This window comes from Nycticebus coucang, chromosome 4 (genome assembly GCF_027406575.1).
Source record: "Nycticebus coucang isolate mNycCou1 chromosome 4, mNycCou1.pri, whole genome shotgun sequence".
Lineage (NCBI taxonomy): Eukaryota > Metazoa > Chordata > Mammalia > Primates > Lorisidae > Nycticebus > Nycticebus coucang.
This window is the reverse complement of record NC_069783.1, coordinates 63,857,657-63,878,879: the sequence shown is the minus strand read 5'-3', so window position 1 is coordinate 63,878,879 and position 21,223 is coordinate 63,857,657. Positions and strand designations below refer to the sequence as shown.

The 21,223-nt window shown below is 40.6% G+C and overlaps 1 protein-coding gene across 1 annotated transcript in view; it reads right to left on the bottom strand.

Moving 5' to 3' along the window:
• Window positions 1–21,223, bottom strand: part of ACTR2 (actin related protein 2) — a 49,797-nt gene that overhangs the window by 5,621 nt on the left and 22,953 nt on the right. Inside the window, exons 4-8 of the mRNA XM_053587775.1 lie at window positions 20,366–20,438; window positions 15,409–15,545; window positions 10,397–10,546; window positions 7,157–7,302; window positions 538–670 (exon numbers count right to left, since the gene is read on the bottom strand). Of these exons, the coding sequence (XP_053443750.1) occupies window positions 538–670; window positions 7,157–7,302; window positions 10,397–10,546; window positions 15,409–15,545; window positions 20,366–20,438 (639 nt within the window). The remainder of the gene's footprint in view (window positions 1–537; window positions 671–7,156; window positions 7,303–10,396; window positions 10,547–15,408; window positions 15,546–20,365; window positions 20,439–21,223) is intronic.

Sequence of the window (21,223 nt, the reverse complement as noted above, 5' to 3'; positions counted from 1 at the left end):
ATTTATTTATTTATTTATTTAGAGACAGAGTCTCACTTTGCTGTCCTCTGTACAGTGCCGTTACATCACAGCTCACACCAACCTCCAGCTCTTGGGCTTAGGCAATTCTCTTGCCTCAGCCTCCCGAGTAGCTGAGATTACAGGTGCCCGTACCACAACACCTGGCTATTTTTTGTTGTTGTTGTTGTTGTTGCAGTTTGGCCATGGCCGGGTTTGAACCTGCCACCCTTGGTATATGGGGCTGGCGCCCTACTCACTGAGCCACAGGTGCTACCCTAAACCATTTATTTTAACCCGTCTCTTCCAGGCTGCACTTGATTGCAGTAGGAATTTGTTTAAGAAGACTTCTTGCTCCCTCTGGTGGTTGTCAAGATTCAAAGCTACTTTAGGGTTTTAAGACTGTTAATAGTGGTATTGTTGTTGTTTTTGCAGCTTTTGGCAGGTTTGAGTTTGAACCCGCCACCTCCAGCATATGGGGCTGGTGCCCTACTCCTTTGAGCCATAGGCGCCGCCAATAGTGGTATTGTTAATACTTACAGAAAGTTTTTCCACATCTCCCTTTAAAACTCGTTCTAAGTAGAGCTGTTTTAGTTCTCGTTCCAACCTCGATGGCAGGCCAGGGTACATAGTAGACCCTCCAGAAAGCACAATGTGTTTATAGAATTCAGATCTAGAAAGGCACAATGATTATTTATTTGGGGTTTCAGATTAGAGAAATGGTATCTCAGGTTTACTGCTATTTATTAGCTTCAGGTGGTTGCTGGGAGAATAAAATAAAATTCCACATGTAAATTACACGGCTGAATGTTTGCTAGTAGTACTACTGCAAGAAAACAACCCTTCTTTTTTTTTTTTTTTTTTTGTAGAGACAGAGTCTCACTTTATGGCCCTCGGTAGAGTGCCGTGGCATCACACAGCTCACAGCAACCTCCAACTCCTGGGCTTAAGCAATTCTCTTGCCTCAGCCTCCCGAGTAGCCGGGAGTACAGGCGCCCGCCACAACGCCCAGCTATTTTTTTTTTTTTGGTTGCAGTTCAGCTGGGGCCGGGTTTGAACCCGCCACCCTTGGTATATGGGGCCGGCGCCTTACCGACTGAGCCACAGGCGCCACCCAACCCCTCTTTACATATAAAATGTTTTTATAATTTCCACAAAAATATTTCTAAAAGCACATGATACAATTTATTTGAATTGTAATTGAGTCTTCTAATGACCAAGATTTCCATAACAAACTTCTAGTATTTGGACTATGTTATCATAGTGCTCCTCCCCTACAGCCACTGAGATGTGGTTGTTTACTATCTATCTATCTATCTATTTATTTATTTTTTTGAGACAGTCCCACTTTGTCACCTGGGTAGAGTGCCATGGCATCATCATAGCTCACAGCAACCTCAAACTCCTAGACCGCCGATCTTGCCTCAGCCTCCCAAGTAGGTGGGACAACAGGTGCACCTGTGACTACAGGCACCAGCCACAACACCCAGCTAGTTTTTCTATTTTTAATAGAGACAGGGTCTCATTCTTGATCAGGCTGGTCTCAAACTCCTAAGTTCCAGCAATCCACCCTCCTCAGCCTTCCAAGTGCTAGGATTATAATGGTGAACCACTGCACCTGCCCTCTATCATTAGCTATATTCTACCTTGATTCAAGTTCTTGCTTTTTAATTTTTCCATTTGTCTCTTGCAGTTTTTCCTTTTGTTCTTTTGCCTTTGAGGCTATCGGCTGTTATTTTTGTCTGTTTTTTTCTTTTTCTTTTTCTTTTTTTTTAGACAGAGCCTCAAGCTGTTGCCCTGGGTAGAATGTTGTAGCATCACAGCTCACAACGACCTCCAACTCCTGGGCTCAAGAGATTCTCCTGCCTCCACCTCCCAAGTAGCTGGGACTACAGGCACCCGCCACAACGCCCGGCTATTATTTTGGTGCAGCCGTTATTGTTGTTTGACGGGCCCTGGCTGGATTCGAACCCACCAGCTCAGGTGTATGTGAGGTGTATGTGGCTGGCGTCTTAGCCGCTTGAGCCACAGGCGAGGAGCCTGTCTGCTGTTATTTTTGGCTAGATTGATGTGTTTACTTCTTATAGCAGTCCCTTCTTTCTTCTTTAAATATGCTGTTAGCTGTGATACTCAAATTGAAAATATTTAGTAAAAGTAACAGAAGCTGCGTGAGGGTCTGAGGAATGCTTTTTTTATTTTTGAGACAGAGCCTCAAGCTGTCACCCTGGGTAGAGTGTACTGGCATTACAGTGGCATTACAGGTCACAGCAACCTCCAACTCCTATGCTTCAGAGACTGATTTTCTTGCCTCAGCCTCCCAAGTAGCTGGGACTACAGGCACCTGCCACAATGCCCAGCTATTTTTTGGTTGTCGTTGTTTGGCAGGCCCAGGCTGGATTCGAACCCACCAGCTCTAGTGTATGTGGCTGGCGCCTTAGCCACTTGAGATACAGACGCTAAGCCATGAGGAATGCTCTCCACATAAGCTGAGTCACATCCACTTTGGCCTCATTCAAACTGGCTTTCAGGTTTGCTACTGCCATTCTACCTTCTGGAAAAGCACTGTTTTTTAATTTAATTGCCAAAGCATGCATTGTTAATGCAGCAAAATCAAGCAGCTGAAGAAAAGCCACATGTGAGCTAGACACATAGGCGTTCACATGCATATCTTCACTATGCAGAAGACGTGAAATTGGAACTGTGTCATTATCAATGAAAACTCTGTGGCCAAGTCACTAACTCAAACTCCTGTGCTTCAGGAATGTCAAAACTCCAACCATCACCAACAGGCAGGCATGCACTTTTTTTTTTAGAGACAGAGTCTCATTTTGTCGCCCTCGGCAGACTGCGTGGCATAACAAACAGCTCACAGCAACCTCCAGCTCTTGGGCTTAGGCAATTCTCTTGCCTCAGCCTCCTGAGTAAGGCATGCGCTTTAAAATATAATTTTGCTATTAATAATGATCATTAAATCAAGGGACAAAAACATCTACCTAATCCCTACCATGACAATTTACCATCATTAGAGGCTGGGAGTGGTGGATCACTCCTGTAATCCTAGCACTCTAGGAGGAAGAGGCCAGTGGATTGCTTGAGCTCAGGAGTTCAAGACCAGCCTGAGCAAAAGAGAGACCTTGTCTCTACTAAAAAAAAAAAAAAACTGAGGCAAGAGGATCACTTTGAGCCCAAGAGTTGGAGGTTGCTGTAAGCTATGACACCACAGCATTCTACCCAGTATGATAGCTTGAGACTTTGTCTCAAAAAAAAAAAACACAAAAAACCATAATTAACAAAAGCTTGATTTCTGATCATCTTTCAGTAGGTTTACTGAGTGTTATCTATTATTATTCTGACTCTCCAGTCATCCCATCAAATTAATTAACTGGTTATTTAATTCAAGGGTTAAACAAACCAATAAACAAAGGTTTTACAAAATACTTCTGCATGAACTCCTCTATAACCTGGGAGGGTGCTTTCTAATTATGACTTAAGCTCTAAATGCAATAAAAGATTGCAAATCATAAACTAAATAAAAACAAATTTTTGCATGGCCAAAAACAAAATGAGCAAAAGACAAATAGCAAATTAGAGAAAACATCTGCAACAGATACTACAAAGCTAAAAAGAATGTTTTAAAACTGAGAAAAAACAACTATAGAATAGGCAAAAGCCATTAAGAGATAATTCACACACACAAAAAAATGTGTGTGTATATATAAATATAGTCCCTTAAACCACCTCACTTTTGTTTTTGAGACAGTCTCACTTTATCCCCTGTGTGGAGTGCTGTTACACCATAGCTCACAGCAACCTCAAACTCTTGGACTCAGAGATCCTCTTGCCTCCACCTCCCAAGTAGCTGGGACTGCTGGTGCCTGCCACAATGCCCAGTCAGTTTTTCTAAAGAAGAGGTCTCGCTCTGGCTTGAGTTGATGTCAAACTCAGGTGATCCATCCACCTCAGCCTCCCTGAATGCTAGGATTACAAGTGTGAGCCACCATGCCTAGCCTCAACTTCATTCTTTTTTTTTTTTTTTTTTTTTTGTGGTTTTTGGCTGGGGCTGGGTTTGAACCCGCCACCTCTGGCATATGGGACCGGTGCCCTAATCCTTGAGCCACAGGCGCTGCCCATCAACTTCATTCTTAATGATAAAAATGAAAATTTAAAACTACACTGAGATAACATCTCAGTCAGATTGGTGAAGAGAAAAATGGTATAACTAACCCATAGAGAAAAATTTGGCACTATCTAACAAAAAATACATGTATTTATACCAAACTAAAAAGCTTCTGCAGCTGGGCATGGTGGCTCACGCCTGTAATCCCAGCACTTGAGAGGCTGAGGTGGATTGACTGCCTGACCTCACAGGTTCAAGACCAGCCTGAGAAAGAGTGAGATCTCATCTCTAAAAATAGCTGGGTGTTCTGGTGGGCGCCTGTAGCCACAATTACCCAGGGAGGCTGGGTAGTTGAGAGGCTGAAGCAAGAGGATGGCTTGACCTGAAGAGTTTTAGGTTGCTGTGAGCTATGATGCCATAGCACTCTGCTGAGGGTGACAAAATGACTCTGTCTAAAAAGAAAGAAAACAACCTGATTACTAGATGGGTAAAGGTCCTAAATATATTATTTCTCATAAGAAAACACAGAAATGGCCAAAAGATGGGCGGCACCTGTGGCTCAAGGAGTAGGGTGCCGGTCCCATATGCCAGAGGTGGCAGGTTCAAACCTAGCCCCGGCCAAAAACAAAAAAAACAAAACAAAACAAAAAAAAGAAATGGCCAAAAGGTATATGAAAAAATGCTCAATATCCCTAAACCACAGGGAAATGCAAATGAAACCACAATGAGATATCACTTCACATCTAATGGAATAACTATATCAAAAAGAGGAAAGGGGCGGCACCTGTGTTCAAAGGGGTAAGGTGCCGGCCCCATATACCAGAGGTGGTGGGTTCAAACCCAGCCCCTGCTAGAAACTGCAAAAAAAAAGAGGAAACACGGGATGGCGTTTGTAGAACAGTGGTTATAGTGCCAGCCACATACATACCTGAGGGTAGCGGGTTCAAACTCAGCCCGGGCCTGCCAAACAACCATAACCAACAACAACAAAAATAGCTGGGCATTGTGGTGGGCGCCTGTAGTCCCAGCTACTTGGGAGGCTGAAGCAAGAGAATCACTTAAGCCCAAGAGTCTGAGTTTGCTGTGAGCTGTGACGCCATAACACTCTACTGAGGGTGACATAGTGAGACTCTGTCTTCAAAAAAAGATGAAAGATAAGGGCTGGAAAGGATGTGAGGAAAAGGGAACCAACCCCTATATATTGTTGGTGGAGATGTAAATTGGTATGTAGCTATTATGAAAAACAGTATGGAGCCGGGAGCGGTGGCTCACACCTGTAATCCTAGTATTCTGGAGGCTGAGGAGGGTGGATTGCTTGAGCTCACAAGTTCAAGACCAGCCTGAGCAAAAAAAACAAAAAAACAACAAACTTGAGACCCCGTTTCTACTAAAAACTGAGGCAAGAGGGTTGCTTAAGCCCAAGAATTGGAGGTTGCTGTTGAATTATGATCCCACGGCACTCTACCCATGGCAACAGCTTGAGACTCGGTCTCAAAAACAAAAAAAAAGAAACAGTATGAAAAAGAAAAAAGAAAGAGAGAGAGAGAGAAACAGCATAGAGGTTTTGCAAAAAATCAAAAACAGAACTACCATATGATCCAGCAGTCCTATTATAGGGCATATATAACCAAAAGATTTGAGATCAGTATAATTATATAAGAGAGTTATCAGCTGTGCACGGTGGCTCACATCTGTAATCCTAGCACTCTGGGAGGCTGAGGTTCAAGACCAGCCTAACCAAGAGCATCCTTGTCTCTGAAAAAACAGCTGGGCATTGTGATGGGCACCTATAGTCCCAGCTACTTGGAAGGCTGAGGCAAAAGAATCGCTTCAGCCCAAAAGTCTGAGGTTGCTGTGAGCTACAACACCACAGCACTCCACTGAGGGTGACAAAGTGAGACTCTGTCTCAAAAAAAAAAAAAAAAAAAAAAGAAAGAGTATCATTGTTCTTAGGAAACACAAACTAGTAAAGAACTGATGTATTCAATCTACTCATATGGCCCAGGAAAAAAAAGACAATGAGGCTGTAATCCCAGCACTCTGGGAGGCCAAAGCAGGTGGATTGCCTGAGCTCACAGGTTTGAGACCAGGCTGAGCCAGAGCGAGACCTCATCTCTAAAAATAGCCGGGCATTGTGGCAAGCGCCGGTAGTCCCAGCTACTTGGGAGGCTGAGGCATGAGAATCACTTCAGCCCAAGAGTCTGAGGTTGCTATGAGCTATGACACCACAGCACTCCACTGAGGGTGACAAAGTGAGACTCTGTCTCAAAAAAACAAAAACAGAGAATGATACAACAAACATACAGCGTATGAAACTTAGTAGAATAGTGAAACTGGATAAAGAATATATATGAGTTAATAGCCGGGCGTTGTGGCGGGCGCCTGTAGTCCCAGCTACTCGGGAGGCTGAGGCAAGAGAATCGCTTAAACCCAGGAGTTGGAGGTTGCTGTGAGCTGTGTGAGGCCATAGCACTCTACCTAGGGCCATAAAGTGAGACTCTGTCTCTACAAAAAAAAAAAAAAAAAAAGACTATATATGAGTTTATTTTTGCAACTTTTCTAAAAGTTTGAAATTATTTCAAAGTAAGTTTAAAATAGCTTTTGAGACATAAGATATAATATCCAGTAAAATAGGATAAAAGGATATCCATAATATCCTTTAAAAAAACATGAATGAAATAAACTTGATCATTACAACTATTTAATTCCATCTACTTGTTTTTTTTTTTTGAGACAGAGTCTTAAGCTGTTGCCTGGTGGAGTGCCATGGTGTCACAGCTCACTGCAACCTTAAACTCTTGGGCTTAAGCGATTCTCTTGCCTTAGCCTCCCAAGTAGCTGGGACTACAGGCGCCCATCATAATACCTGGCTATATTTTTTGTTGTTGTTGCAGTTGTCATTATTGTTTAGCTGGCCTGCACCAGGTTCAAACCTGCCAGCCTTGGTGTATGTGGCTGGCACCCTAGCCACTGAGCTACAGGCGCCATCCTAATTCCTTCTATTTCTGATAAATAAGTTTGAAGCCATCATTTCTAATGTACCTGGTATCAATGTCAGCTGCTTGGATTGTGTTAAAAAGCAATTCAGCAACACCAACTCCCTCAACATTGATCAAATGAGGCTGAAATAAAGCTTCTGGGGCTTCAAATCGCTCTCCCCCAACTTTGATAATGCGTCCATCTGGGAGCTAGAAACCAAGAACAACCAGTTACTAGTCAGCAAAAGATTAAAATTTCCTAGTGTTCTCTAGAACACTAGTGCCTTAAAACACATCTGTTTTGTTAACCAATTATCAGCAACAAAATTTCCTAAATTACATTGTAGGGGAAAAAAAGGTAAAAGTAATACATATAAATAACATATATATATTAACGTATAAATACATATAAATATTATTATCATCATGCTCTGTTTTTTTAAAAATAGTATGTATACCCCAAATGTAAGGAATTTCTTAGAAAAATCATTAACACATGAGTGAATAATCTTCTGTCTGTGTGCAGCAAAGCATAAACAGGTGGCATGTAGATTCTGACTAGTGCTGGCATGTGTTAATGACACTTGTTTAATAATTTCAACATATTTGTGATTTTGTGGATATTTCTGCCATGTAGAATAGAAAAATTAAACACTTTCGATAATAGTTACTCTGTGAAACTATTACTTTGCCATCAAAATACTTTATTAAATGTGTGCTTTTACCAGAAATCATTTAATTCAAAAAATGTTTTATGATTTACAAACACCCACACTTCCATTTGCTCTAACCCAACTATAGCCCAAGATGAAGGGGAAAGAGTCGAGAGGGAGGTAATTGGTGGGACCACACCTATGGTACATTTTACAAGGGTACATGTTAAATCTACTAAGCAAATAAACGTCTTAACACAATAACTAAGAAAATGAGGTCAAGGCTATGTTAACCAGTTCGAGCAAAGTATTTCAAATTGTATATAAAACCAGAACATTGGGCGGCACCTGTGGCTCAGTGAGTAGGGCACCAGCCCCATATACTGAGTGTGGCGAGTGTAAACCTGGTCCTGGCCAAACTGCAACAAAAAATATCTGGGTGTTGTAGCGAGCGCCTGTAGTCCCAGCTAGTCGGGAGGCTGAGGCAATAGAATGGCCTAAGCCCAAGAACTGGAGGTTGCTGTGAGCTGTGATGCCACAGCACTCTACCGAGGGCGATAAAGTGAGACTGTCACAAAAACAAACAAAAACAAACAAACCCCCAGAACATTGTACTCCATAATTGCATTAATGTACATAGCTATGATTTAATGAAAGAAAAAAAATGTTTTATGATCATAGAAGTTTACAGAATACTGATCTAGACTCAGTATTTTTACTGGGTAATTCTGTTGTATCCACCCAAGTCCTGATAAATTCTAAGTAACTGAATATAAATAAATATAATTTTAACAAGTAAAATTTAAACAGTAAGTCAAAATCGTAACATGACATTACACAGAAAACTCTTACTATGGATAACATATTTATATTTAATTTAAAGAGAAAAGTTAAGTAGAAACTCCCTCTCATACCACTTCACAATTCACTGGATTAGCCTAAGTAATAAGTATGCCCATGTACGCTGGCATTTGACACTTTCTATACAAAATGCCAGAATTACTTTTACATTAACATTTCTAACCGTATATTTATATGATAATAATATTTCTATTCCAAAACAGACTTTCCAAATGACAAAGCAAATTCCTTAAAACACTTACTCCATGTTTGTTGTAACTGTTTACAGATACATAAAAAGCAATCACATTATGTAAAAACTTTATGATTATCTTTTCATAAATTCTATCAAGTTCCTTTAAAAAAGGATGTCAATCCAAACATTTTACCCTTATAAATAATAACCCTCAGGTGAATTCACATGAAATCACCCAAAATAGCCAGAAAGACTTCACATAGCATATCTTGTTTCTTCCATCCCTTCTCAAAGAACTTTGAGGTAGGTTACAGAAATACAGACAAGTTTAACACAATAACTAAGAAAATGCCAGGAAGGCTATGTTAACAAGTGTGATGAAAATGTGTCAAACGGTCTATAAAACCAGTGTATGGTGCCCCGTGATTGCATTAATGTACATAGCTATGATTTAATAATAAAAAAAAATAAAAAAAAAAAAACAAATACAGACAAGTATAAAAGTGTGAAGTGATGAGTAGGTGAAAAGGGACAAGAGTGGACAAACCAGCCTGTAAGATATGGTGCAAAGACATGGGATGCCTACAATAAGTTTATTTTTTTAATTTTTTAATTATTTATTTATTATTATTATATACTTTTTGGAGACACAGTCTCATTTTATTGCCCTCAGTAGAGTGCTGTGGTGTCACAGCTCACAGCAACCTCCAACTCCTCAGCTTGGGCGATTCTCTTGCCTCAGTCTCCCGAGTAGCTGGGACCACAGGTGCCTGCTACAAAGCCCGGCTATTTTTTTGTTGTTTTTGTTGCAGTTTGGCTGAAGCCGGGTTTGAACCCGCCACCCTTGGTATATGGGGCCGGTGCCCTACTCACTGAGGCACAGGCGCTGCCCAGCTACAATTAGTTTTAATAGTTCATTAAGGCAGATGAAAAACTTGACCCATGCTGGTCAACAGAGCATGGAAAGATATCACACTCTCAGAGAGACGTTCAACATTATAAAGTGAAATCTACTCTTTCCCAAACTTATCTGACAATGTAACCCTTTTTGTGTGTAACTTTTTTTTTTTTAGAGACAGGGTCTCACTTTGTTGCCCTCGAAAGAGTGCAGTGGCATCACAGCTCACAGTATCCTCCAGCTCTTGGGCATAGGCAATTCTCTTGCCTCAGCCTCCAGAGTAGCTGGGACTACAGGAGCCAGCCACAACGCCTGGTTATTTTTTGTTGCAGTTTGGATGGGGCCGGGTTTGAACCCACCACCCTCGGTTTATGGGACCGGCGTCCTATTCACTGAGTCACCAGCACTACCTTTTGTGTAACATTTATTAACATCTCAGGGAAATAACATTCTGTAAAACACATGCTGAGAAAACCATTATCAAAATCTCAAAATAACATATCTAATTATATCCTTGTGTAAAAATTATGTCTACATGTGTCCTGAAATAATTAAAGCACAGAATCTTAATGTAGAAATTAACACAAAAAGTCACACATACACATATTAGAATCACCCAAAACAAAAACACTGATTTGAAGAAAACCTCCTTAAGCTGACATCAGTAATTATGACTATCCATTTTAAACACATACATTATATATTGGAAAAACTTACTGTGTAAGATTCAACTAATACTGTGGTTTCTAAGGCCAGTTTCTGCTCTTGCTCAATATTATATCCCACATAACACAGTTTTTCTTTAATCATTCGAACTGTTTCAAAATCAGCAGAATGGTTGAAGGCATATCCTCTCAACAGAAGCAGCTGGTACAAAAAAAAAAGGGCAGTAAGTTCACAGCAGATTTGAAGGAGTTCCACTCTGCAGAAGCTATTAATGCTCACCAAATGTGTCACATCTATAAATACAAGGAGCAGTGGATCCTCAGCCCCTTGTATTTCAGTAGAATTTCACCTTCCAAAAAAGGATTTATAATTCAGTTTCACAGAGAATAACAGAATTAACAGTTAATGAATAGGCTTGGCGCCTATAGCTCAAGCAGCTAAGGCCCCAGAGCTGGCAGGTTCTAATCCAGCCTGGGCCTGACAAACAACAATAACAACTACAACCAAAAAATAGCTGGGCGTTGTGTCGGGTGCCTGTGGTCCCAGCTACTTGGGAGGCTGAGGCAAGAGAATCGCTTAAGCCCAGGAGTTGGAGGTTGCTGTGAGCTGTGATGCTACAGCACTCTAACCAGGGCGACAGCTTGAGGCTCTGTCCCCCCCCCTAAAAAAACACAAAGAAGCACTTAATGAATAATAAATAAAATGAGGCAGAAATGCTAGTTTTTCGAGTACTGTATGAGTATTAATATTTAGATAATTTTGGGGGGAGGGGGGACACAGTCTCAAGCTATTACCCTAGATAGAGTACCATGGCGTCACAGCTCACAGCAACCTCCACCTCTTGGGGTTAAGCAATTCTCTTGCCTCAGACTCCCAAGTAGCTGGGACTATAGGCACCCACCACAACACCTGATTAGTTTTTATGTTGCAGTTGTCATTGTTGTTTAGCTGGCCCAGGCCAGGTTCCAACCCGCCAGCCTTGGTGTATGTGGCTGGCGTCCTACCCACTGAGCTATAGGCGCCGCCCAATATTTAGATAATTTTAGTAACTGAAAAGTATATTACCGAATAAATATTTTAGTACTGTACCCCTGTAATCTGCAACTTGGCTGTATAATCAATGCCATTTTATGAAATATCTGGAGGACTTAGAAAGTTGCACCCGCAAGAGGGACTTTACCTAACAATTGCAATCAGTGTAACTGGCTTATTGTACCCTCAATGAATCCCCAACAATAAAGAAAAAAAAAAAAAGAAAGTTGCACCCTTCACTTCTAGTATTGTGTCTGGCACATTAGAAGGGAAACAGGATTTGTTAAATAAATGAGTGATAAAAGTAACTAAGATCCTTGCTCAAAGGTATAATCTCTAATATTGTATTTCTCACCCCCCCCCTTTTTTGAGATATAAAAAAATATATTCTGTTTCCCTGGGTAGTGTGCTGTGGCATCATAGCTCACAGTAACCCCAAACTGCTAGGCTCAAGAGATCCGCCTGCCTCAGCTTCCCAAGTAGCTGGGACTACAGGCGCCCACCACAATGCCTGGCTAGTTTTTCAATTTTATTTTATGGTTTTTTTTAGACACAGAGTCTCATTTTATCACCATCAGTAGAGTGCCATGGCATCACAGCTCATAGAAACCTCCAACTCCTGGGCTTAGGTGATTCTCTTGCCTCAGCCTCCTGAGTAGCTGGGACTATAGGCACCCGCCACAATGTCCAGCTATTTTTTTTTGCAGTTTGGCTGGGGCTGGGTTCAAACCCGCCCCCCTCAGAATATGGGGCCAGCACCCTACCCACTGAGCGACAGGCATTGCCCATAGTTTCTCTATTTTTAGTTAGATGTGGGGTCTCTTGCTCAGGCTGCTCTCAAGCTCCTGAGTGCAAGCAATCCATCCACCTCCACCTCTGCCTCTCGGAGTGCTAGGATTATAGGTGAGTCACCATGACCAGCCCTAATATCGTATTTCTTAAATGCCAGAAAACATTACTATTTTAAAAGCATCCTGCTTTCTTTTTTTTTTTTTTTTGAGAGTTTCACTTTATTGCCCTCGGTAGAGAGCTGTGGCATCACAGCTCACAGCAACCTTTAACTCCTGGGCTTAGGGGATTCTTTTGGCTCAGCCTCCCGAATAGCTGGGTCTACAGGCTCCCACCACAACGCCTAGCTATTTTTGTTGTCGTCGTTAGTTTGGCCGGAGCTGGGTTTGAACCCACCACACTCGGTATATGGGGTCGACGTCCTACCCACTGAGCCACAGGCGCCGCCCAGCATCCTGCTTTCTTCTTCTTCTTTTTTTTTTTGAGACAGAGCCTCAAGTTGTCACCCTGGGTAAAGCGCCGTGGCATCACAACTCACAGCAACTTTCAACTCCTGAGCTTAAGCAATTCTCTTGCCTCAGCCTCCCAAGTACCTAGGACCACAGGCACCCACCACAACGCCCAGCTATTTTTTGGTTGTAGTTGTCATTGTTGTTTGGCAGGCCCAGGCTGGATCCGAACCCTCCAGCTCTGATGTATGTGGCTGGTGCCTTAGCTGCTTGAGCCATAGGCACCAAGCCCAGCATCCTGCTTTCAAAGAAAGATAATATGTATCATAAACACAACTGGGCTTTCTAAAGAAAAACTTAAATCTCTTATCCCAGAAACTGTTGGCTACCCTCAAAATTTTGGCTTAGAATTAATTATGACTCTCATGTGATGAGGATTACTCTAAATGAGAATGAGGAACTCAATGACACGATGAAAACAACACAACCCAATTGAAAGCAGAGACAGAGTTTCTCAGCAGAAGCACTCCTGACATTTTTTTTTTTTTTAAAGAGGCAGAGTTTTAATTTATCGCCCTCGGTAGAGTGCCATGGTGTCATAGCTCTCAGCAACCTTCAACTCCTGGGCTTAGGTGATTCTCTTGCCTCAGCCTCCAGAGTAGCTGGGACTATAAGCGCCTACCACAATGCCCGGCTATTTTTTGTTGTAGTTTGGCTGGGGTCGGGTTCAAACCTGCCACGTCAGTATAGGCAGCAGCCACCCCTGACATTTTAGACTGTTGATTCCTTGTGGAACAAGCCCTGTTCACTATAGAATATTCACAGCATCTCTATTCATTTGTGATAACCAAAATGTGTCCAGACATTGCAATGTCCCTGGTTGAGAACTGCTGATTATAGAATTCTGGTATGAACAATATCCTAAACTTTTTAAAATATTAAAAATATGCAGGGGAAACTGTGCCCTATCTTTAGCATAAAACTCACTTCCTACTTGAGAGACCTGGAGAATCACGAGAATGGCATGTGAGTCGTATATATGCAGATCAGAAAACTGGCGTCCAAGAGAAAACGTACGTGAGGTGTGATAATAAAATTATGGTAAAGATTCTCTAGATTCCAAAGGTCTCTTGATGCTGGAGGCAGAGGTTGTGCTCAAGGTCTGAGCTTTTGCAAAACAAACTGGAGACATTCTGTCTGACACTTTCCATATTCCGTTTTTAATGCTGATGTCTGAAAAGTAACTACTTTTTCCCTACTTTGTGATAATAAATAAGGACCCCCACACTTTGTATCAAGCCTCTTCATTCCTTGCATCAAGAACCTCTTCTGGTAACCTTAAACCCACTAAAAAACACTACATATGGGGTGGCGCCTGTGGCTCAGTGGCCCCATATACTGAGGGTGGCGGGTTCAAAGTCGGCCCAGGCCAAACTGCAACAAAAAAATAGCTGGGCATTGTGGTGGGCACCTGTAGTCCCAGCTACTCGGGAGGCTGAGGCAAGAGAATCACCTAGGCCCAGGAGTTGGAGGTTGCTGTGAGCTGTGTGATACCATGGCATTCTACTGAGGGCGATAAAGTGAGATTCTGTCTCAACAAACAAACAAACAAACAAAAAAAAAAACACTACATATGTCACCAAGTAGAGGCCTTGTACTTTCTTCAGCAATGTTTTAAAGAAGATTATTATAAATTGTATTCTGAAGTAAACTTTAAAATAGTAAACACTAAAAATGTATATATTCCATAAAAACTACTAGACAAAATCTGTCATATTTGGGCCCTGTTTATCTCAAATTATGATTAATGTACTACCACTATATTTTGTGGAAAAGAACAAGAAAAGGTAATCCAATAGAGATTATGGCTTAGAGAATATACCTGTTCAAAGAAAGGTTTTTTGGCAGAAAAGGCCATCTAACAAGGCTGTCCAACAAAAGTTCAGGTTCAGGGTCTCTTCCATCTTTGAAACACCTATCTGGCTATTCCTTAGGCATAACAAATATAATTATGTAAACAAAATAATGCATTCTCTGCTGTTTTTTTTTTTTTTTTTTTGTAGAGACAGAGTCTCACTGTACCGCCCTCCGGTAGAGAGCCGTGGCGTCACACGGCTCACAGCAACCTCTAACTCTTGGGCTTACGCGATTCTCTTGCCTCAGCCTCCCGAGCAGCTGGGACTACAGGCGCCTGCCACAATGCCCGGCTATTTTTTTGTTGCAGTTTGGCCGGGGCTGGGTTTGAACCCGCCACCCTTGGCATATGGGGCCGGCACCCTGCTCACTGAGCCACAGGCGCCGCCCCAAAATAATGCATTCTCATCAGCATATAAGAGATTATGTTTGTAAATCTTTAGGTGGATTTTTATATGCACAATGTGGTAACTGGGTTATTTCTCTAGGGGTGAAGATTTGTTAGAATCCTAAATGATACACTCAGTTTTTTTGTTTTTTTGAGACAGAATCTCACTCTGTCGACCTGGGTGGAATGCAGTAGCATCATAGCTCTCAGCAACCTCAAATTTTTGGATTCAAGCTATACTCCTGTCTCAGCTTTCTGAGTAGCTGGGACTGACTGCAGGTGCCAACCACAAAGCAAAGCTCATTTTCCTATTTTTAGTAGAGACCAAGTCTTGCTGTTGCTCAAGCTCGTCTTGAACTCCTGAGCTCAAGGGATCTACCTGCCTTGGCCTCCCAGAGTATCAGGATTACAGGTGTGAGCCACCTAGCCCAATGATACACTCAATTTTTAACAATCTATAACAACTTCTGTGGTATTTTCCTTTTGCTTACCTTGATAAGATATCTGGTAATATCCCTCCCAGCAATATCCAGTCTCCTGGTAAGGTGAGGGAGAGAAAAGCCTTCATAAACTGGGCAGATGTGAGTTACACCATCCCCAGAGTCTACCACTACACCAGTCAATAAACCTGCATAAAAACGAGATTTTTGTTAAAAAGTCAAATTAGAAAAATCAAAGCCAGCAAGTTTCAAATATAGTAAGTATAGAAGCCAAAAAAGAAACTTAACCAACTGGAAACATCTAGAAGCCAGAATTTATTGTTTACTATTTTGCAGATTGTTTCTAATGTATAGATACTAAAGTGAGCATTCTCTTCTCAGACTTTTAAGTCTAATCACATGTTACCCCATGGAGATGAGAAGGAACAGACCCAGAGACCTAGGACTGAAAAAGAAAATCAGAACAATTTCCAAAGGCTCAGTACAAGTCTTTTTCTTTCCAACTTGATCACTGACTTCCCTGAAAGTGAAATTTTCTAAGGCATCATGAATAATTTTTATAAAAAGCACGGTGAAAAGTATTTTACAGGTTCAGTACCCGTAGCCCAGTGGTTAGGGCACCGGCCCCATACACCAGGGCTGGCGGGTTTGAACCTGACCCCGGCCTGCTAAACCTCAACGGAAACTATAACAAAAAAATAACTGGGCGTTGTGGCGGGCACCTATAGTCCCAGCTACTTGGGAGGCTGAGGCAAAAGAATCACTTAAGCCCAAGAGTTTGAGGTTGCTGTGAGCTGTGATGCCATTGCACTCTACCGAGGGTGACACAGTAAGACTCTGTCCCCCAAAAAAATATTTCACAAAGTTGTTAAGTGAATCTGTTGAAATTACCTAGTTCTCTATTATTATTTTTGTCACATAGTATGTGTAAAACTCTGTGCTGGTTTGGAAAAATGCCTACTGACACTAGTTAGCTAGAAATCTCAGAACAATTAATCTTGGCTAGCCAAAGCATCACTTCAATTTTTCACCTGAAACCAGAATGGCAAGGTCAGTTAAGCCTTATAATGAACGAACAGCACAAAAGAGCTGCCTTGCTGCCTACATGTAATACCTAAGGTAGAAATGGCTACAAAAAGTTACTGTTCTACCTTTCACACCAGGATTAAATGGGGGGGGGGGGAAGGGGCTTTTTAAACTCATTTTTTTTAAAGAAAAACATTTTAGCCATAATATGCATTAACTATAACTAAATATTATTTTATTATTTTTCCATCTCTGAATAGTCTCTCCCCTTTGTCCTTCTTATTAATACAATTTGCATGCATTGTAGTATCTAATTGTAATGATTTGCCTTGGAATACATTTATTCAAACCACCCCCTTTCTACAGTGATAAAATCTGTTTTTCCTTGATTTATGCTGTAAGCCTCATAAATCTCTAATACGGTCTTCCAAAACTGTAATCTTTTTAATATGAGACCTTCCATTGGGGGGAAAAAAAAATGAATCCACATTATCATTAACTTCCATTAACACCAACTAAAGCAGGAATTTACATTTTATTTCCCAAACAGCCCTCCCTGCCAACCTCACCTTGTTCTCCACCACTTCTATCAGGTCACATACTAGTTTTTCCCTTGGCATCCTCCTCTAATTAATCCTGGTGCCAAAGGTAGAACACCAACTTTTTGTAGCCATTTCTAGTTTAGATAACACATAGGGAAAACAAAGCAGCTTCTGTGCTGTTTTTTCCTTTATGAGGTTTAACTGACATTGCCATTCTGGTTTCAGGTGAATAACTGAAGTGATGCTTTGGCTGGCCAAGATTAATTGTTCTCAGATTTCTACCTAACTAGTATTAGTAGACCACATCCTTTAGTCACTGGATTATCCCTTCTTTCCACTTTAAGTCCTACAGTTACTTTAAGGCTCAACTAGATGCTTACATTTTTGTTTCTATCTTCCCTGACTACTCTAATCTACAAACCAGATTGCCTAATTTTAGTTATTCCCTAAATCTCATCTGTACCATGCAGCCAAACACACCTTCCTAAATCATATCACTTCTTTTATCCAAAAACCTTTTATAGCTCTGAATGCTTCTTCTCATTTTTATTTACCTTCTTTTTATTGATAACACTAGCCACCATGTTAGAAGGAAGAAATTAATAAAGGCTTGTAATCTGGCTAATATCACCGAACTATTATTTCTCAAAATTAAGGATTCGATAATTAAACAAAAAAGCTAAATGTCAGGAATTTAGAGAAGGTATCTTCTTAATGGACAAAAATTAATTTATAAATATTGGTATAAAAATACATTAGCATCAATTTTATTCAAATACAATTCTTTTTTTTTGAGACAGAGCCTCAAGCTGTCACCCTGGGTAGAGTGCTGTGGCATCACAGCTCACAGCAACCTCCAACTCCTGGGCTTAAGCGATTCTCTTGCCTCAGCCTCCCAAGTAGCTGGGACTACAGGTGCCCACCACAGCACCCGGCAATTTTTTAGTTGTAGTTGTCATTGTTGTTTGGCAGGCCCAGGCTGGTTTCGAACCCGCCAGCTCTGGTATATGTGGCTGGCGCCTTAGCCACTTGAGTTACAGGTGCTGGGCCTTCAAATACAATTCAAACAAAATTTATTTCAGCAGAACTTCCCCACCCCACAAAATGGAATTCTTATTATGTTTCAAGCTTAGACTAAAAAATTTTAACATATCCTTTTCCAAAGTATTTTATAAAATAAGTGTTTTTTTTTTTTACAATTACTAGATGTTATATTTGATAATAAGGTTGAATATAACATTTTAACCATTATATTGTGTTTGATAATTTTCTTTTTAAGGTTATTTTTAAATAATGAAATAAAATTGGCTGGGCATGGTGGCTTACAACCATAATCCTAGCACTCTGGGAGTCTAAGGTGGGTGGATTGCCTGAGCTCAGGAATTTGAGACCAGCCTGAGAAAGAGCAAGAACAAGAGCCCATCTCTACTAAAAATTAGCTGGGCATTGTGGTGGGTGCCTACAGTTCCAACTACCTGGGAGGTTGAGGCAAGAGGATCACCTGTGCCCGCGAGTTTGAGGTTGCTATGAGCTATGATGCCACAGCACTCTACCCAGGGCAGCAGAGTGAGATTCTGACTCAAAAAGGAAAAAGAAAAAGAAAAAACAAGGGTGTATGTGAAACTTGGTAAACTGTGAAGCTAGTGAATGATGCCACATGATTATATCAATGTACACAGCTATGATTTAATAAAAATAAATAAAAAAATAAAACTAAACTAAAAAAAAAAAAGAAAAATAATAAAATAAAATAAAATAACCTAGATGGAAACAAGCATTTCTTCCCATGGTAAAATGAAAGAGTTTTGATTTCTCCTTCAAAAGCAAAATTACCCACAGCTGACTATAACCTCCTTAAGGGCAAAGAGACCACATCTACCTTACTGTTATATCCTCTGTACTAAGCAAAATGCAAGGCACGTGTTACCTTTGTTGAATGAATAAAGCTGCTTTAAAAATTTAATTCCTTCAAGTATTTTCTAAGTATTTATATACAGTACTAAAGATATTTTAAAAACTCAGTATTTTTACTAAAGTAATATAGGACTAAAGATATTTTAAAAACCCATTATGTTTCTACAAGGTGATTTTTACTAATCCACATGTAGAATCAGAACCATAATATTAACTTCTTAAAGTTGTAAAATAAGCAACCAGGGCAAAGGATACATCATTTCTAAGTATGTAAGTTATACACATATTTAAGTAGTATGTCTGCTCACTCTTAAGCAGCGAGACTTAATTTAGGCATCAGCTCCGTAAGGAAGCTTCTTTGATGTGCTGAATCAAAATTATGCTTCTGTGTATTTCTTTCTTTCACGTTAAGTTACTTTTTTTTTTTTGAGAGTCTCAAAACTCATGTATATTCTTCATCCAGTTTCACTATTCTACTGTCTCATATTCTGTATGTTTATTGTATCATTCTGTTTCTTCCTGAGCCATGTGAGTAGGCTGAATGCATCAGTTCTCTGCCAGTTTGTGTTTCCTAACAATGATACTCTTTTTTTTTTTTTTTTTGAGATAGAGTCTCATTTTGTCACGGTGGCATCATGGCTCACAGCAATCCCAGACTCTTGGGCTCAAGCGATCCTCTTGCCTCAGTCTCCCGAGTAGCTGGGACTACTGGCGCCCACCACAATGCTCAGCTATTTTTTCAGAGATGGGGGTCTCCTTGTTGTTCAGGCTGGTCTCGAACCAAGGAACTCAGGCAATCTACCTGTCTTGGCCTCCCAGAGTGCTAGGATTACAGGCATGAGCCACCAGACCCTGTAAGTTTCTTGAGGGCATCTTTACATTTCGAATACCCAAAAGACTACCTGATACATATTTATTTGATGGGCCCCATAAACTCTCCATGTTCCTGCTGCATTTATAAGACCATCAGATAATATAAAGAGCTCTCCCCATCCAGCCAATATTTTATTACCGAAAGACAGTTGCTAAGGACCACGAGAATATAGCAGCCTCTTCCATTAAACACACTTCAAAAGTTAGAAATACAAACAAAACAAAACAAAAACTTAGAAATACATTCTAAAATGTCTACTTTCTCTCTTTTAGTCTATTATATACTATTATATATTCGTCAAGCAATGATTTCTGCTAACCTTTTTGGATCACCATGGGCTTTTTCTTTTACTCAAGCCAATCCTGAGGCCAAATTCTATGTTTATTTTCTAATGCATTAAAAATTAAAATAGCCTAAAGCAGGGTACATCCTGTTTTTTAAAAACTAAATTAAGCCTTTTTAAATCTTAAATCCTTCATTGTTTAGTAAATCAATAAAAATATATGCAATCTTTTCTGACTAATTTTAGAGAATGAAAATAACATACTTTTCAGGGATTTATAACTTACTGAGAAATCAAATTTCTCCAACATAAAATGTACTTAATAAATGTTTATTGAATTGATTTTTCTAACATGTAAGCTTCACCTACCTTGAGCATACAAAGTCAGAACTGCCTGGATGGCTACATACACACCCGAAAACTGATAAGTTTCAAACATGACCTAAAAATGCAGAGACGATAAAAAAAATGGGTATTCAGAATGTTACATAATAAATATCTGCATGCTTTTATTCACGGTCACAGAGTAGACTACAATAGTTGCCTAAAACAGAACCAAAGGGAACTGAAAGAGTCCTCCATTCTTATCAGCTCCCTTTGCCTCAATTAAAGTCCTATTATCACAGAGCTCCATTTCTGAGGACAGATTTTTGGATATATACTAAGTCCCCAAACACTACATAAGTGCTCTATTTATTTTATTTATTTTTGTTGCAGTTATTGGCCGGGGCCAGGTTTGAACCCACCACCTCCGGCATATGGGGCTGGGGCCCTACTCCTTGAGCCACAGACACTGCCCCTACATAAATGCTCTGAAGCAAAGATTTCTGAGTGTATTAGTGGTTAATTAGTGTGAAAGAAAGCTTTCTGCATTTTACAAGACTTTCTTAATGGACATCCCTGAAAAGAAGTATCTTTTAATTCAAAGGCAAACAACAGAAATTGTTTAACTAATGAGCCTTCCACCTGCTCTCTTCCAATCTTGACTCAGACCATGGCTCTACCTCCAACAGTTAACATAAAGTAAAAAGTGGCCGGGTGCTGTGGCTCATGTCTGTAATCCTAGCACTCGGGGAAGCCGAGGTGGGTGGCCTGCTTGAGCTCTAGAGTTCCAGACCAGACTGAGGAAGAGCAAAACCCTGTTTCTACTAAAAGTAGAAAAATTAGGCTTGGTGCCCATAGCTCAGTGGTTAGGGCGCTGACCACATACACTGAGGCTGGCAGGTT